This window comes from Triticum aestivum, chromosome 3A (genome assembly GCF_018294505.1).
Source record: "Triticum aestivum cultivar Chinese Spring chromosome 3A, IWGSC CS RefSeq v2.1, whole genome shotgun sequence".
Lineage (NCBI taxonomy): Eukaryota > Viridiplantae > Streptophyta > Magnoliopsida > Poales > Poaceae > Triticum > Triticum aestivum.
This window is the reverse complement of record NC_057800.1, coordinates 7141261-7160749: the sequence shown is the minus strand read 5'-3', so window position 1 is coordinate 7160749 and position 19489 is coordinate 7141261. Positions and strand designations below refer to the sequence as shown.

At 44.6% G+C, this 19489-nt stretch overlaps 1 protein-coding gene across 1 annotated transcript; it reads right to left on the bottom strand.

Moving 5' to 3' along the window:
* Positions 1-3214: 3214 nt before the first annotated feature.
* On the bottom strand, positions 3215-8911 carry LOC123057453 (phosphoenolpyruvate carboxylase 4-like). Its single transcript, XM_044480416.1, has 16 exons — positions 8866-8911; positions 8715-8783; positions 8543-8621; positions 8276-8352; positions 8086-8181; positions 7806-7947; positions 7427-7561; positions 7152-7213; positions 6335-6571; positions 5702-5827; positions 5332-5433; positions 5053-5199; positions 4822-4920; positions 4526-4614; positions 4135-4261; positions 3215-3905 (listed from the first exon to the last, which is right to left on the bottom strand). The coding sequence occupies exons 2-16, from the start codon at positions 8730-8732 to the stop codon at positions 3216-3218; spliced, it is 2226 nt and encodes a 741-aa protein (XP_044336351.1). The 5' UTR covers positions 8733-8783; positions 8866-8911; the 3' UTR covers position 3215.
* Positions 8912-19489: the final 10578 nt, after the last annotated feature.

Genomic DNA, 19489 nt, shown 5'->3' with positions numbered 1-19489 from the left:
GCAAATATGGATTCACACACCGTTGTATCGTGACAAATAAACGCCGTCACCAGCCCATGTTTTTGTCTCAATCTCCATGTCCCGTCACTGCTTCTCATAAACGCATCGAAGATTTCCCTAATGTGCCAATGTATGCACTAACTTCCTCAACTTCGTCCCTCTATTAGCACATGGGCCAACACAACCATGACAATAAAAAAGACTGAACATTAAGTTGTTCTTTTCAGGGCAAAAACGTGTAGTTATTTTTGGCAATGCCAGTTTTCCAAAAATAGTTTAAGGTTATATTAATTATTATTTCTGGAGAGTGGATTTCTTTGCTCCCGAGCTCCATGTAGCTCTGCTTTTGAAAGAATCAAAAATCATAATTAACCTTTAAAAAATTCTGAAAAACCATAAACATTGATATGTATACTACATTTCTATAAATTTCATGATCAAATGTGTTTTCTTGTGAGTTGTATAAAAGACAAAATCATAGACTTTTATCTATATCGATACCACTATATAGTGTATGAATGACTTTCAATATTGCACATTGGATAAAGCCAGTCCAACGGTTGTGAGGTGGCAGATCTAAGTATATCGTCTGTTCAATACTCTCTTTCACTACACCGGATTCAGCCACATGTATCTTAGAAAATTCCATGCCTAGTCATAAGCACCATGCATAATATGCACAAAACTCAAAATAAAGAGAGTTCTTATTTGTTCTAGACTTTCCATACTTTAATTTTCTAAATTTTGTCTTCTAAACCAATTTCAACTCTTTTTAATTTTATTATTGACGATGTGCAATATGCACAAAACATAAATACTTCTAATTTGTTCTAGAATCTTCCATACTTTAATTAACTTTACATGTTATTTTTCTTTCAAAGGATCTTTTACTTTATAATTTGGTTTTGCTTCAAGACTAAGGTTTTATTTCCTAAAGTCCATTTGTCTTTTCATACGGATTAGTTAGCTATTCTTATACATTTAACTTGAATTTAATGTAGCATATGTCACAGAGTCATCAGATGTTCTTAGTGAGACGAACCCTAGGGATTAAATCTACACCCTACACTTGATGCAAATGCAACTCTAAGTATACAAGTTAGACTATTATAGTAAGTTATATCAATATTTGGTAATAGTTTGGTTATCTATCTCTCACGGAAAATAGTCACGCACCATTCCAATCCAAGAAGAGTCACCCAATGCTAGAACACAAAAAGGACGTAGTAATGGGCCAGCCTCATCCACCTCCTATGTGAAAACGTAACCTAGATTCACTGATGGCGACAAGTGTCACCATCAAAGGAGTGTTGGGTATGATGGGGAGTTTTGGGTAACCCTTGCAAAGGTTACCTTCACTACTAATTTTTTGAATAATCGTGCTTCACTTTGTTTGTAAAATTTGTCCGAGAGGGCTAGGGCATTTTTTCCCCTGTGCCTGGTCATATGCGGATCCTTTTGAACATCGGACTAAGCAAGGATTCTAGACGGGCCTAGCAGAATCCATGTCGAAGAAGCCTAGGACAAGCCACGACCAAGCCATATGTCAGTAAGACACAATAGAGTGTTCGAGATTTTTGCCCTGCTCAAAATAGCTTTTGTATATGTACTTACGTACTTATTATATCTCAAAATTTCTGAAGTGATACATGAATTCTCTATTCAAAACAAAAATCGTTCACTCCACTATGTTGTATAGTTCAATGACTTCTAGCATACCTTAGCTACGACATGTTCTCCATGAAAAGTATACTAGAGGTGATAGCTTGGCATCATGTGAGCTAAAAAATTATCTGCACTTTGCTAAGCTTTTATCTATAAAAATTAAAAACATAACATCACATCACATCACATCATGTTGTCAACCTGCCAGCATGCCCAGCTAAATGACCTACTGTATGTGATGTTAAAACAAAATATGTTATTGAAATAAAACATCCATTGACAAAATAAATCTTGAACAAGAGTTATCTTTGAAACAAGTAGATGTATGCTAAGCTTTTATCTATACGAAGCATGAGAAGAACAAGTCAATTGTTACCAAGAGAACTCTTACAAAGGATTTAACACTAGGCAGCAGGCAATGGATGCTTACTTCAAATTTGTGCACAAGCATGCAAGCAATGTTGAAGTAGGCAAGGCTCCTCGAAAGTTTGGTCTGTTTCATATCAAGAACTTCATCATCATCGTCCAATTCGTCGTGATTGTAGTGTTGTTTTATTGGTGTGATCGGTGTGATCATATATAAGGTGTAGCTAGTAAGCTCACCACGTACGGTACAAGGTAAGCATACCTCGCTGCCTACATGCAACCAAACACCATGTAGTTGCATGACCCGAGCCAATGTAGGACACCAAACGTCATGCTAAAACTTCTCCCCTAATGCAGACAACTTAGATGCGGGCAACCCAACGATGTGCGGATGGTGATTTTCCCCCTGTTTTCCTCAACCGGTCCCACCTAGATACACATGCAATGTAGCCAAAATCACTGCGAGCAACCAAACACGTCTGGAAAGAACAACAGCTCGACTCTACAGATATAGAACCTAGTCTATGTCTATGTTAACAAATGTATTTGAAACAAATTAGGGTCACTATAGATTTGATAATGTAAATATAGGTATACTTTTTTCCTATATACTTGATCAAAGTTTACAAAGTAGTACGTATATGGCTTTACAAATGCACTGTATTTTGACAACACATTCGAGGCAACGAACGCCTATACATCTCCTCGTCGATCAGCAGAATGTACCATGCAAGATTTTGTGTTCATAAATACTACTGTAGATTCCTGCAAGCAAGCTACAGAGATTGATTCCTGTGCCAAAAAAGAGAAGTCTCCACCGGGATGGATCAGCCGGTGTTGCGCATCCCCGCGGCGATGCCGTTGATGGTTATGAGCAGCACGTCACGGAGCTTGTGGTTGTCGTCGTCTCGGCGCAGCCGGCGCAGCACCTCCACCTGCAGCATGTTCATGGGGTTGAGGTACGGCAGCCGGCTCTCGATCAGCCTCCTCAGGCTCCGGTTGTTGGCCGACAGCTTGGTGTGCCCGCTGACGGCCAGCACACAGCTCCCCGCCCTGGCCAACTCCCGCCGCAGCTCCTCCCCAAGCGCGCGCCGCTCCGGCGACAGCACGAGCACGTCGTCGTAGTGCTTGGCCATGGGCGCGTCGGCCTTGGCCACCACCATCTCGATGAGGTCGAGCGTGGACTAGAAGAAGGGCCACTCCTCGTACATGGCCCGGAGGTCCTCGGTGCGGCCCTTGTCGCGCGCGTCCTGGAGCCCCGTGCCGACGCCCAGCCACGCCGGCAGCGCTAGCCGCGTCTGCGTCCACGCGAACACCCACGGGATGGCGCGCAGGCTGGCGATGCCGCCGGCGGCCGTGATCGCCGCCTTGCGCTTTGCCGGGCGGCTGCCGATGTTGAGGTAGCCCAGCTCCGCCTGCGGCGTCGCCTCCTGGAAGTAGGTGACGAAGGCCGGGTCCTCGTACACGGTGCGCCGGTAGTGCGCGCAGCTTGCGAGGGAGATCTCCTCCATGACGTGCCGCCAGTTGGGGTCCCGCGGCGGCTGCGGTGGCCGCAGGGTGGCCAGCAGCACCGCCGTCGTGTAGATCTCCAGCTGCCGCACCGCCGTCTGCGGCAGCCCGAACTTGGCCTGCACCATCTCGCCCTGCTCCGTCGACCGCAGCGTGCCCATCACCGAGCCGGGGGGCTGTGACTGGATGGCCAGGTACGTCGGCCCACCGCCGCGCCCGATGCTCCCGCCGCGGCCGTGGAAGAGCGTCACCTTGATGCCGTGCTCGTTGCACGCCGTCACGACGTCCTCCTGCGCCTTGTACAGCTCCCACGCCGCTGTGAAACGGCCGGCGTCCTTGCCAGAATCAGAGTAGCCCACCATGACCTGCAACGTTCAGCAAGAGTACGGTTTTAGATAAAACCACGTGTAATAAGAAAGATAAAAGAAAAACTGAAAAGAAAGATTTGCACGGGTGTTAATGTAAAATCTCATGAATATAACATCGAGTGAGACATAACCAAGTCTTAGTCGACTGAGATTTAGCAAGATTGTTCAGATAATTGGCGGAGATGAAGATTAACGCCAGCCAATAGAAGCATTATTCTATTTCTACCTCTTGGTGGCCGTTGTGGTTCTTGATGATATGCTCCCTGTACCAGTCAATGGCCAGCAACTTCCTGATCGCTGAACCGGCTTCTCGAAGATCCTTCACCGTCTCGAACAAGGGAACAACTCTTAACCTGCGTGTTCACCAAAGAAGAGACATTGATTTTGAATATATTTATTATTCTTTCCTTCAATCAGCATCTCTGTTAATGTAACCAATTGGTAGGGTTGTAGTCAGCTGATTTCAGGCTCTAGGTTTACAGTTAAATTGATCACGCATAGATGCTTTCAGGTTCATCAGTTGATTTGATCATAGAGCTGTGGATTGAAGAACATGACAAGAAATTTCATGAGAAATTTAGAACTTATATCATGCATAGATAGATAATCATGCGTACGTTCCACCGGGACATTCCCTTCCGAGATCCCCACTAACTGTTAGCCTTGCGTCCTTCTGCAACAACTCGACAGCAAGGACATCACTGGCCTGAAAGGAAGTACAAACACCTGCAAATCAGAACTGGTGCCAACCAAATACAGTTTGTGATCTGGGATATGAGTGCTATATATGACTCCACTAGGTAAGTTCAGGTGAGATTTAGTCAGAACTCTTAAATTGGAGAAGATAAAAGGTAACTGAATATTCATGTTTGCTTCATTAGTTGATAATAACAGAAGTGGTGTCTCATCATACATTGGAGGCCATTGAAATCACATATGCTCCAAGCGAGTCGCTCCCGAGTTCTGCAGCAACGCGGAAGGTGTCGAGAACTTCTTTCACATCAGCATTAACCTAAAAGACAGGAAGGGAAAGACACAGATGTAAATCTTCTCAACTAGGCAAAGGTTATCTTTCGCTCCCTTTCTTTACACTGTAACCGATCAATTATATGTAAATATTTGATTTATGTATGCAAAAAATTACCTCTATGTATGGGGGAACTAGAGGGCGCTTCCCTTTCAGCTCCCTAGTCAAGAAATCCAGCTTCTTTTCCTCATCCCACTCACTATAAACGCCAAGATCGAAGTAAGACGTAATGGCGTCAAGCGCTTCTGTGTGCCGGCCCGATTCCTGAAGCAGTAAATATTTAGTTTTTATTCATGACTGAATTTTACCTATGCTTTTTGGGAGCCAATATTACATATTAGGCACAATTACATCTGAGAAATCACAAGTAGCAGTAATAATAATTGTAATAGATACCTGGCGGACGTCGAGCTTCATTAGCACCATACCAAAGGTGGCAACCCTTCGTATAAGATCGGCCAGCCGGCCATCGGCAAGAATGCTAGATCCACATGATTGCTTCACAAAATAATTAAAGCGCACGTGCTACTCAGTACAAAAGACAGATGATGTGATAAATGATATAACAGAGTATACTTTTCTTATTTGCCTTTGCTCATTCTATTACGTGAACAGTTTGAATTCATAAAGTAATAAAGGTTTGCGCTTTTTTTCTACAAAATGGACTTTCATGCAATATTGAGGGTTATTGGCATGCCCAAAAAATATTTACTGTAGAATGACAAACCCAAAGATCTGAAGGCAATAGTTGTTAATGAAGACTTACCAGTGAGTCGTAGCACAAGAGCAAAGGCTCTAAAAGTTGATCCGGTGTTTCATAATATTCTGCAGGATCAGAGTCACATGGTAGATCCTCAAGAAGATGCTCAAGCCGTCTTCGTGTCTTCATCATCTGAAAATAGAAATATACAAATAAAGGTAGTCAAAGATGAACGTTTAATTCTGTAAAAAAAAAATAGTGTTCGTCTCGTTTACACCTAGCACTGCTGGTTCTCATTGAGATTCAAATAGTACATTGCTATCAAAGCTGAGAGTATATAAGTATATAACCTCTCCACCAGGAGCAGCGGGCATCTCTCGTGTCAGATTTTCAGTCAGGCAAGTTTCAAAGTGTTGTGAACATAAGCCATGGAGAAAGGTGCGTTTGTAACAAGCTAAGAGTCAGATTGAATTCATGTTAGAGATGAGACGACATACGAAGTATCTCTCTACCTCGTAACAATTTTGACGCTACCAAATTCTATTCTACCTATCTCCGCCGATTGATATTCTCTTCTTGAGATTGGGCTAAATTTAATACTACTGAAAATCTAGCAGTACAACACCAATTTGATACTCAAACAATGCTAAATTAACTTACGCTTGGAAGAAGTTTCATAAAAGAAGTTTGCTTTCTAACCTTTTCTTTCACATTACCAAGGACAATCCTGTATGGCGTAATTCCTGGTTTATCTGATAGGCCTGGCTCTAGAAGCTTTCGGAAGCTTGACCGGCCTATCTTAGATTCTGTGAACAACATTTTCCTTAGTTGACTACCACTTGGAGTTCGACTCATATGTGATGATCCTGGACGACGACCAGGAGACTGCACTGGACTGTGACTCTCCTCACTTCTTTCTGTTGGAATTTGGATTCCCTGGAGAAGACAAGCAAAGAATTAGTGGAGAAAAAAAAAGGATTACAATGACACCTGTGTATCCCGGCATCCAGGCTAATGCTTGCTAACTACGGTTATTGAATCTGGGTGACACGATGCAGCCATAATCCATGGCACTTATGTTTTCACCACATTTCATAATACCAGTTCCTAACATACATGTTTATACATAATCCATTGCACTTATGTTATCAACCCAAATTTTCATCAACCAATTCCCGCAGCAACGCGCGGGGTATCCTCTAGTTTCATAATAACAGTTCCCAGCATACATGTTTATACATATTGCACCAGATGTGAACAATGCACTTTGGGGTAGCCAGAATGTTATCCCACGAGCTATGCTATGAGACATTGGAATAGTTCAAACCTGATGATTTCCCTCTTACCATAGTTCTCAGTGATTAACATTTTTCCCATGTTAGAAAAAACAGGAGTTGGGTAATCTACCTGTAATTTATTTTTCTTTTCCTTCTGTACATATTTAAACTATTAATGAAAATTACCGTAGAACAATTGTTCTACGTTTCGGGGTAAAAAAAAAAAGGATAGTTCAAACCTGATGTTTCGGGTTGCATGGAAGTTTTACTATTCTGAATTGAGATTCGCTATCACTGCATTCTGCATCAGATACAAGTCCTAGATTAGAAAAGGGTGAAGATATAAACTAAGACATGACTAACAACTGCCACTGCAAATTTTACATAGATTTTGGAACAAGAAATTCAGGTGTTAATATAGACCAAAAAATTGTGAACTTAAGTGAAATGATTGTATCTGATGCAGCAGCACATAAAGTTTTAAGTTGAGCAGATCACATGACAGAGATTCTACCTGTCAATGATGGAAGATCAGCACCAGAAGGAGGCTGAGTATGCATCCCCATCCTAGGCGGCCGTTTTAAGTTGTTTTCTGGTCCTGTTTTGGTCCAAGGATTGGCCTTCTTCTCTTCGGATGTCGACTCTGAGTCTGAGAAATCCACTCCAATTATCAACATAAATAAAAAATATGATATGAAAATATGTGTTTTACAGGTGATATTGGTGTAAGACGTATACATATTGCTATTACACCGAGGAGGTGTGATCTTCAAACTAACTAGGCATTTCCGACAGTGCCATAAAATGGCCATACCAAAGCAGCCTCTGGTAATAGGCTTTAGTCATTAACTAAGATTGGAAAACTTGGGTGGATAATCATGAAACTAATTAACCTTTGAGCAAGATTTCATTGGCTAAGGTTGCAAGCTTATCGCTACATTTCTTGATGGATAACTCAAAGCTGAGACTGTCTAGTTGTCGGATGTACAGGTCAATTGCCATCCAACGGGCCATCAAGGAAACATCCCGAGTCACCTGCATAGAAATGAAAATTGTTTCAATCAAGTACAACCCCTCTAATACGGAAGAAAAAGGAAAAAAAAACATCGACCATATACACAGTTAAACGCAAGCAAGACTAGTGAATAAGCATCATCAAACCAGTAAGCTTACTTTTGATGTGACATTAGGATTCCCGTCTCGGTCGCCACCCATCCATGAACCAAATTTGATTGGTGTGCAGGTTAGTGGAAGAGGCTTGCCAGTATGCTATATGCGTAGTGTTAAAAAGAAAATTTTAAAATTGCTCCAGGGAGTGAAACAGAAGTTAAATTCATCAAATCGCAGTAATTGTTGTCGCAACCTTCTTTAGAGCATTGCTGACACGGCGAAGATAGCGTGGTATCGATTTCCAGAGAGATTGTTCCACAATATGAAGGCCTGCGAGAGTCAAGAAATTATTTTTGAAATCATTTATAGTACTCCCTCCGTTCCAAACTTCTTGTCTTAGATTTGTCTAGATACGGATGTAAGATACAGCTGTATCTAGACAAATCTAAGATAAGAAGTTTGGGACGGAGGGAGTATCATGCATGGACAAACCGGAAAGCCAGAAGCCTTAATTTCTTACCAGCCCTAGCTTCATCAACTGGTGTAGGTTTATGGCGCCTCAGCTCATCTGTCTGCCATAATGCTGTGATTTCCCTTACCTGCATGCTAATCAGAGTCAGAAGGAACTGAGGACAGATCAGCAAAACAGAGTATTTTAATGGAAAAAATGTATCAAAACCTCTCAAGCATACCAGGTCTTCTATTAGCATCTCTCTATCCTCATAGTTAAGATCACGCCGTCCGTTGAACTCCAAAAGATGCTGCAGCACAGTCCCATCAGTCATTAGAAGTTAGAACACAAGAAACAGTGAGATCAAAAGAAGAAATCACAGATTAACTCACGGCTATTCTAAGGTGCTTGTATTGCAAGGTTCGACGATTTATTTGAGTGGGACTCGTGCCACGTGGTGGGCCTTTGGTCCCGGGTTGTGTTGAACCAGAACTAGGGGGCCCTTTAGTGCCGGTTGCAGAATCATATTAACCCTTAGGAGTTTAGCTTGAGCATGAAGTCACACGTGCACCATTTGAGTTTGAAACTATTATTGTAAAAAACAATTATTATTTATTAACACTAATATTTCTTGAATAAGTAGTTAGACCATAGTTTGACCAAAATTCAAAAAAACTGAAATTTGAGCATAACCTTTTTTCCTTTCAGAATTTGAGGATTCTAAAAATTTCCAAAACGGCCTATGGCGGTCGAATTCGGAACTGTCTTTTCGTACTAAACATTTTGCTATATTATACATTTTTTTACATCGTATGCAAAAGTTATGGTTGTTTTACTTTTTCATAAAACTTTTTTTTGCAAAACATGTCGAAATGTATGTTTTTTAATTTCCCTAACTAGTAGATGTAGTAACATAACTACATCTCGAAGGATTTTAATTTTTGAAGTTTTATCTTTTTTTTTAACTCAAAAGGCGATAGGGGGGGTAGAGTTTGAAAATTGCAGAACCCCTTTAGTCCGGGTTGGAGCCACCAACCGGGACTAAAAGGTGTGAAGGAAATATGCCATGGAGGCAATAATAAAGTTATTATTTATTTCCTTATATCATGATAAATGTTTATTATTCATGCTAGAATTGTATTAACCGGAAACATAATACATGTGTGAATACATAAACAAACAGAGTGTCACTAGTATGCCTCTACTAGACTAGCTCGTTAATCAAAGATGGTTATGTTTCCTAACCATGGACAAAGAGTTGTTATTTGATTAACGGGATCACATCATTAGGTGAATGATCTGATTGACATGACCCATTCCATTAGCTTAGCACCCGATCGTTTAGTATGTTGCTATTGCTTTCTTCATGACTTATACATGTTCCTATGACTATGAGATTATGCAACTCCCGTTTACCGGAGGAACACTTTGTGTGCTACCAAACGTCACAACGTAACTGGGTGATTATAAAGGTGCTCTACAGGTGTCTCCAAAGGTACATGTTGGGTTGGCGTATTTCGAGATTAGGATTTGTCACTCCGATTGTCGGAGAGGTATCTCTGGGCCCTCTCGGTAATACACATCAGATAAGCCTTGCAAGCATTGCAACTAATGAGTTAGTTGTGAGATGATGTATTACAGAACGAGTAAAGAGACTTGCCGATAACGAGATTGAACTAGGTATTGAGATACCGACGATCGAATCTCGGGCAAGTAACATATGTTGTTATGCGGTCTGACCGATAAAAGATCTTCGTAGAATATGTAGGAGCCAATATGAGCATCCAGGTTCCGCTATTGGTTATTGACCGGAGACGTGTCTCGGTCATGTCTACATTGTTCTCGAACCCGTAGGGTCCGCACGCTTAAGGTTTCGATGACACTTATATTATGAGTTTATGCATTTTGATGTACCGAAGTTTGTTCGGAGTCCCAGATGTGATCACGGACATGACGAGGAGTCTCGAAATGGTCGAGACATAAAAATTGATATGTTGGAAGCCTATATTTGGATATCGGAAGTGTTCCGAGTGAAATCGGGATTTTACCGGAGTACCGGGAGGTTACCGGAACCCCCCGGGAGGTATATGCACTAGTAGAAAAATGGTCAAACGTGAAGCACATTAGTGCCGGTTTGAATTAGAGCTGGCACTAATGTGTACATTAGTGCCGGTTCGTGGCGTCGATCAATAGTACCGGTTCGTGGCGAACCTTTAGTACCGGTTCATGCCACGAACCGGTACTAAAGAGGCTGCATCAGCCTGCGGTCAGGCTATGGCCCCACCATCACCATTTAGTGCCGGTTCTTACCACGAACCGGTACTAACGAGGTTATGGCAAGCTGGTTTTAGTCCCACCTCGCCAAGAGAGAGGCAGTATGAGCGGTTTATAAGCCGTGAGTGCACAGACAATGACGAAGAGTTGCAATGCTCACCTACATGTTGATTAGCTTCAAGCCTTGCGGAATAGCATAGATTGCACTGAGCTATGTGCAGTGCAGTCTACACTATTCCGAATGGCTTGAAGCAAATTAACCAGCATTGCACCTCTTTTTTATTTTTAATAACTTATTTAAACTCCGGACTTCTTTTGTGTTCAGTATGCAGCATTTAAAGCAACGTCATCAATTTCCAACATGTTCTGACATCATTTGTTGTTTTTCGGTCATTTACCTAATTGTTTAGAGAGATAAATGACCGTGAAATTGAAAATCACTACAAAATGAATCCTGAAAATGTTGAAACTTGGCATGGTATCATCATATCACCCGCATAGCATGCGCGAAAGAGTAGAGAGGGTCACGGCAAAAACTGGACGCACTTCGTGTACAAACTGAACAAACTCTTTCCGAGTATCAGGGTTTCGGAGTCCGGAGTGGGTACTAATGTGCATCCCACCAATCAGGAAGAATCACACGGATCGTGTGTTTCTTTCTAGCTCTTGCGAGTCGTTGGATCAAGGGTGTGTTTCTTTCTAGCTCATGTGAGTCGTTGGATCGAAACTACCACAATCACTTTGTGAGCCAGACGACCCTATATATAGCTAGCCCACCTCTCGCCTTCCCTGCATAAGTCTTTCAGTTCATCGACTACATACATCTACCAGTTCATCGACTGCATACATCTACCAGTTCATCGACTGAATACAAATCATTCGGATTCGCCATCATACGTTCAACCGTGCATTTGATATGCATATATATGCATCACGAGCCACGGTTGGGCTGTATGATGGCGATACCGATTGGTTTGTTCTAGATCCGACATAAAATGTTTGATACAACTTCTTTTTTGTGACATAAGAGCTATCTCTCGTCCTACCTATTTTAGTTACACAACTACCTATTTGTGCCAAATTTTCACTTTTGTTGTTGCTCTTGCATCATAAGCATCCATGTTAACTCGACTTACAAGTAATGCAATTTAACCAAACTATCTTGTGATCTTCGCCAAGAGAGAGGCAGTATGAGCGGTTTATAAGCCGTGAGTGCACAGACAATGAAGAAGAGTTGCAATGCTCACCTACATGTTGATTAGCTTCAAGCCTTGCGGAATAGCATAGATTGCACTGAGCTATGTGCAGTGCAGTCTACACTATTTCGAATGGCTTGAAGCAAATTAACCAGCATTGCACCTCTTTTTTATTTTTAATAACTTATTTAAACTCCGGACTTCTTTTGTGTTCAGTATGCAGTATTTAAAGCGGCGTCATCAATTTCCAACATGTTCTGACATCATTTGTTGTTTTTCGGTCATTTACCTAGTTGTTTAGAGAGCTAAATGACCGTGAAATTGAAAATCACTACAAAATGAATCCTGAAAATGTTGAAACTTGGCATGGTATCATCATATCACCTGCATAGCATGCGCGAAAGAGTAGAGAGGGTCACGGCAAAAACTGGACGCACTTCGTGTACAAATTGGACAAACTCTTTCCGAGTATCAGGGTTTCGGACAATACAAAAATAAATAATGCAGAAAATAAAAAAAACTATACAAAAAAATTACTCAAAAATAAATAGAAGAAAATAAATAATGCAGAAAAGAAAAAACTATATAAAAACTACTCAAAAATAAATAAAAGAAAATAAGTAATGCAGAAAAGAAAAAACTATATAACAAATTTGTTGGCACACTGCCATGTGGGTCTACCAGACCTAGGGTGTGCAAATGCAGGCCCAGGAGGGCCAGCAGACTCACAGGGCAACGTGCCCTAATTAATTAGGCCCAGAAGCCTGCTATATAGAGGAGTTCGAAGAGGTAGCCGCGGTTGGGTTTATAAACCAGTGCGGCTGCCCTTCGCCGGGCGAGGTGGGACTAAACTTTGGGGTGGCAGCGCAAGGCCTTTATTACCGGTTGGTGGCTCCAACCGGTACTAAAGGCCCCCCCTTTAGTACCGGATGGTGGCTCCAACCGGTACTAAAAGCCTTCGTTTCGCGCCGCTTGGCCTGGCGAAAATAGGCTTTTAGTACCGGTTGGAGCCACCAACCGGTACTAAAGGCCCATCCTATATATATAGCTCTTACGAAAATTTCAGTTTCATCCCCACTTCGTCTCCAAACTCCGCCGCGCGCGTCGCTCGATCCCGTCGTCGCCGCCCGTCGTCCGTCGTCATCGTCGCTGTCCCCGCCGCCGCCCGTCGTCATCGTCGTCTCGCGCTGCCGCCCCGAAAGCCGCCGCCGTCCGTCGCCATCGCCGCGGCCGTACGTCTCTCTCTCGCTCCCGCACACACATACACACACATACATACACACACATACACACACACCGGCGCCCCCGCCCCGTACGCCGGCGCCCCCGCTCGTACGTACAGGGTGGCGACGTACGGGGCCGCACACACACACACACATATACCACACACACACGCATACACACACACATACACACATACGTACAACATATACGTATATATACACACACATGCATACGCACACACATACACACACATACACATTTTTTTTACTTATTTTCTGTTTTTTAGAAAAGTTAATTAGATGATCGAATGTTAGATTAATGTCGAATGTTAGATGAATTAGCTAGCTAGATAGAAAAATTGTCGAACTAGAGATTAGAACTAGTTGAATAATTAATATAACTAGTTTATTTTTAGTAAGAAAATTTAGGTATATGAGATTAGAACTAGTGGAATAATTAATATAACTAGTTTATTTTTAGTAAGAAAATTTAGGTATATGAGATTGGAACTAGTTGAATAATTAATATAACTAGTTTATTTTAGTAAAAAAATTTAGGTATATGAGATTTGATGATCTAATTAAAATATTATTTGTTAATGAGTTTTTCTGTTTATTTATTTTTTTATATATTTTGAGTTTATATAAATGTTAGATTAATGTCGAATGTTAGATGAATTAGATAGAAAAGTTAAATATATAGTAATGTCAATTGAATATATAGTTAGATATATTAATGTCAAATGTTAGATGAATATATATTTGGCTAGATATAGGTGTTTAATGTTTCACCTATATGAACATAGGAAATGTCATCTGGCGACGAAAAAGATTTTATTTTGTGTGAACACTGTGAAGACCAGCGCGGCCTGTGCGACCAAAATTTCCTTGTTGATGGTAGGCGCTTCAGCATCAAGCTGGATGAGACATTCGAAGTTGATACAGTAAGTCACTTTGTCAATTATTATTTGAATGCAAAACTTATGCTTCATTTGCTTCAACTTATAATTTTAAATTTTCACTATTCTACTAGCGCATCCCCTGCCATGCAATAATTTTTGTCTTGAATAAAATAGGTGTCGTGGATCTAAGTCTGACAGTAGAGTGGGGGGTAAGTATGGAGAGCAAGGTCCTAGCTATGGAGAGGTTGTAAACACAAGAGATGTACGAGTTCAGGCCCTTCTCGGAGGAAGTAAAAGCCCTACGTCTCGGAGCCCGGAGGCGGTCGAGTGGATTATGTGTATATGAATTACAGGGTGCCGAACCCTTCTGCCTGTGGAGGGGGGTGACTTATATAGAGTGCGCCAGGACCCCAGCCAACCCACGTAATGAAGGGTTTAAGGTACATTAAGTCCGGTGTGTTACTGGTAACGCCCCACATAAAGTGTCTTTACTATCATAAAGTCTACTTAATTACAGACCGTTGCAGTGCAGAGTGCCTCTTGACCTTCTGGTGGTCGAGTGAGTCTTCGTGGTCGAGTCCTTCAAGTCAGTCGAGTGAGTCCCTCGTAGGTCGACTGGAAGGTGATCTCTTCTAAGGGTGTCCTTGGGCAGGGTACTTAGATCAGGTCTGTGACCCTACCCTAGGTACATGACTCCATCATTAGCCCCCGAATGGATTGAGGCTTGAGTGATGAAGGAGTTGATGTTGTTTCCGATTAGCCTTCGCATACTGGTCGTGCGTTGTTTTGAACCAAAAAATCTCTTTGTTGATAGTGAGCAACTTTTCTTCAGTCGACTCGATCCATTCTTTTCCTTCGTCGAGTGATCTTTTGGACTTCGCCGATTTCCGAGCGACGGATCGCAGGAAATCCCGCGTCTGGCAGACCGATCTGCCGTTCGCGGATTCCGCGGGATACGAAATTTGGGGAAGCGCGCGAAGCGGGGCGGACCGCGGCGCTCGGATGGGACAGGGCATAGACGCCTCGATCCCCGCGCCGCTTTTTTCGCCACGTATCACGTCCGCGCAACTGTTTCAGGATATGATTAGATCGACCGGGCCCACCTGTCATCCACTCGGAAGGGATCTTATAAATGCGCCCGGCGAGGGTTTTTTGAGCAGTGCCTCAGCATTCTCTCTCTGCTCCCTTCGTCTCCGCCCAACGCGCTCGCTCTCGCCTCCGCACAACTTCTCCTCGCGCGTCTCGCCGGCAGCCATGGTCAAGGAGAAGACGGCGGCGCTGGAACGCGCGAAGAAGGCGTCGGCGACGGAGAAGGCGAAGGGGAGATCCACCAGTCGCGGCGGGTCTTCGTCTAGATCTCGCCTGCCGAAAGGCTGGGTCCAGGGAGATTGGATCCAATCGACCATCACGGAGAAGGATCTCCTCGACATGGCCAACGAGGGCCTGATCCCTCATGGAGCTGCAAGGCTTCCGGGGAAAGAGTGGCAGCCCCAGCCGGAAGAGGGTGAGTGCGTGCTTCTGGCTACCCATGTCGACCGCGGATTTTCTTTGCCGCCGAGCGTTTTCTTCCGTCGTTTCTTGAACTTCTTTGGAGCGCAACTCCACCACTTCACCCCGAATTCTATCGCCTATCTTGCCGCGTTTGTGTCCATGTGTGAGAGCTTTCTGGGTTGTCGACCGCATTGGGGTTTGTTCAAGCACATATTCACGTGTCGCTCTCAGACCGTGAAGAAGGCGAGCCCAGGCGACGAAAAAACCCGAGTTGTCCAAATGTGTGGGGGTCTGGGGATCCAGGTGAGGAACAAGAGCACCTTCCCAGCCATGACATTTCCCGAGTCAGTCAGAGGCTGGCAGTCGACCTGGTTCTACTGCCAGGATCAGCCGACGCCGGGGCAGTCGAGTGGACTCCCTCAGTTCACCATGGGCCGAGTGAACAAGCCCTCCTCTCTGAAGGTGATTCCGGAGGAGAAAGCTGACGTGAAGATGCTGATGGAGCGTGTAGTTCAGTTGGTTCGGGAGGGAGTGACGGGTATGGATCTCCTGGAGGTTTTTCTTAGGCGTCGTATCCAGCCTCTTCAGTTCCGGAGCCATTGCATGTGGTTGTACTGCGGGACTGAGGATGTGACTCGGGTCAATCCAGAAGCAGTCGACGATGCCACTCTGGAAAGGTGGATGGCCGCTGTTACTGGGAACAAGGATAACCCTCGCGGAGCCAGAAGGATTCCTCCACTCGACTGCCACAGTGATCCAAACAAGGTATGTCTGCTCCACTTCCCATTGTATTCTCGTCACATTTATTTCTGTTTTCTCTGCCGATCGGTCGACTGATCTTTGTCTTGATGTCTATCAGGCCCTCACTGAGCTGTACTCGATGCCCAATGGAGCACAGGCTCCGACTGAGGAGGGAGAAGCGAGCGGGGGCGAGAGCCAGGAGGAGGAGTGGGACTCGGACGCCGCTGAGGATGATGATGATGATGATGACGATGATGATGATGACGATGAGGACGAGGAAGAGGAGGAGGAGGAGGAGGTCGCACCACCGCGCTCGGAAAGGCGGTCGAAACTTGTCCATGACCCTGCGACTGAACGTGGCAAGGGGGTTGCGACTGTTACACAGTCGACCAAGCGCCCTCGGACCACCTCTCCGGCGCCGACTGAAAAGGCGTCGAAGCAGCCCAGGGCGGCCCCGTCAAAGCCGACCAAGCTCCTGCCGAAGATGAAGGTGTCCATCCCCACCATATCAGGGTAATCATGCTGCTTAAGTCTTCTTGTTTTGTGCGAACTTTATCTCTGGTTGGCGCTGGAGTTAGTCGACTGATTCTTTGGAGTTGCAGTGCTGCTACTTCTGAGACCTCAGCCCGGGCTGACGACCATGAGATGGAGGACGCAGCAACCTCAAAACCTGGTACTATACTCTTAACACCGTTTCTAGTCGACTGACTCATGATCTCTAATTCTGATTCTTTTCTGTAGCTCCATCCAATGTTGTTATCACTCTCCCTGATGATGATGAAGATGAGGAACCGCTGAAGCACAGAAGGAGTAGGAAAGCGTCTGCCGGCAGGGTGCCCCAGGATGTGACGGTGCCTGAGACTCTGGTCGCGGAGGAGGAGAACACCACTCGACACACTGTGTCCTTCGCAGATCCACTGACGAGTGCTCTGCAGCCCTCCCTCTTCACGACGCACCACGTCCCAGAGGACCAAGCTGGCGCCGCGAAGGAGGCGATACGCCAGGCAGGGATCATGATGGAGCAGTTGAAGACCATCCGGGATGCGAGCCAGGCAGCTTACGACGCCAGTTCCGCCCTTCAAAGCAATGTTCAGGTCAGTCGACCACCGCTTGTTCTGTTAGGATATGCTATCAAAAACTTTTCTTTCCAGAATTTATAGTAATCACCCACTGGGTGTGTCGATTTAAACTCCGTGTTAGCGGGGGCACGCTGAGTGCACCCGCTGGGTGTAGTCCCCAAGGCTAAGGTCGACTGCTGGCAGTCGGCCTTAGGCTTTATAAGTTCAGTCTTTCCGTCATTCGACTATGGCGAATGGATTTCGCAAACCGGTGGGGGCACGCTGAGTGCACCCACTGGGTGTAGTCCCCGAGACTGTGGTCGACTGCTTGCAGTCGATTACAGTCTTAAAGAATACATCTTGTTTTTTTTTGAGGTCGACTGGTCGACTCTGTCTTCAATAGGATTAGTGGGGGCACGCTGAGTGCACCCACTGGGTGTAGTCCCCGAGACTACGGTCGAATGCTTGTATTCGGCTGTAGTCTTAGAAACGCATGATTTTTCCTTTTCCACTCGGAAGTGAATTATCTTTGACATTTAGTCGATTGATTCTTCGCAGAGATCCTGTGACCTTGCGGCTCGCTACACTGAGCTGGAAAACAAGCACATTCAGCTCGAGCTGGATTTGAAGCTGGCTCAGGAGAATCTGACGAAGGCAAAGGAGGAGACCAAAGGTATGTTTGGTGAGACCTCGACGACTGCTTTTTCCCTTTATTTGTTTCAAAATCTGATCTTGCTGTAACTTGCAGGTAAGGTGAAGGAGGCCCAACAGAAAAAAGACCTTGAACTAGCTGAGAAGATCAAGCTTGCTGACGAGAAGTTAGCTTCAGTCACCAAGCTTGAACAAGAAAATACCAATCTGAAAGCTGCTCTTGGGAAGAAAAATGATCTGGAGGCCTTCCTGAGTGGTCTTGCCAAGAAGCTGTTCCTTATGCTTGAAGGTAAACCTTTACGCTCAACAATCATTTTCAACTGTGATTTTTCCATTCGACCATTGCCTTGACTCGGTGATCGCCCTTGCAGAATTTTGTCAAGACTTTGAAGAAGAGACTAGCCGGCTGGAACCAAACCTTGACCCCGTCAATTCTCCGGTGAACGACGAAGTTGCCATGAATGTTTTCCGACTGGAGTCCCGTGTTGCAGCTGTCGTGGACTATCTTGCAAGGCTGAAGGTCGCCACATCTCGCATCGACTCAACGCTCTGGCCCAGGGAGACACTCCAGAACGACCTCGAGTCGCTGATGGCTCGCTTGAACACGGTCCCTGGTCGAGTGCAGGAGTGGAAAAAGTCCTCGGCTCGGTGCGGTGCAGATGTTGCTCTGTGTCTGGCCCGAGTCCACTGCAAAGATGCGCGAGAAGACAAGCTGGCGGCCCTCCGGGTGGCCAACACCAAGAAACACGACTTCAGGTCCTTTATGGAAACTTTCATTGCTGCTGCCACTCGGATCGCAGATGGAATTGATCTTGATGAGTTTGTTGCACCTTCCAGCCCTCCACAGGAGGGGTAAAAAACTTCTTTTAAGCTCGACGCTTTAAATTTGCCTCGGTATGCCGAGTGGAGTTGTAACCGATAAACCTTAACAGGCTTAGCGCCTGAGCACTTTCGGTTCCTTTAGGTATCGTTCCGAACTTGAATTTGATGTTTGAATATGATTGCTTTTGGCTTGAAATGTCTTTTGCAGGTTCAAAGCAAGACGCTCACTGCAGTCGACTTATTCCTTAATCCACTTAGGCGAGCACTGGGCTGCAGCTAAGCCCCCGAGTGAGAGGTTTGCTCTTCACTCGGTAGGATTTTTATATCTTAGGCGAGCACTGGGCTGCAGCTAAGCCCCCGAGTGAGAGGTTTGCTCTTCACTCGGTAGGATTTTTATATCTTAGGCGAGCACTGGGCTGCAGCTAAGCCCCCGAGTGAGAGGTTTGCTCTTCACTCGGTAGGATTTTTATATCTTAGGCGAGCACTGGGCTGCAGCTAAGCCCCGAGTGAGAGGTTTGCTCTTCACTCGGTCGGATTTTTATATCTTAGGCGAGCACTGGGCTGCAGCTAAGCCCCCGAGTGAGAGGTTTGCTCTTCACTCGGTAGGATTTTTATATCTTAGGCGAGCACTGGGCTGCAGCTAAGCCCCCGAGTGAGA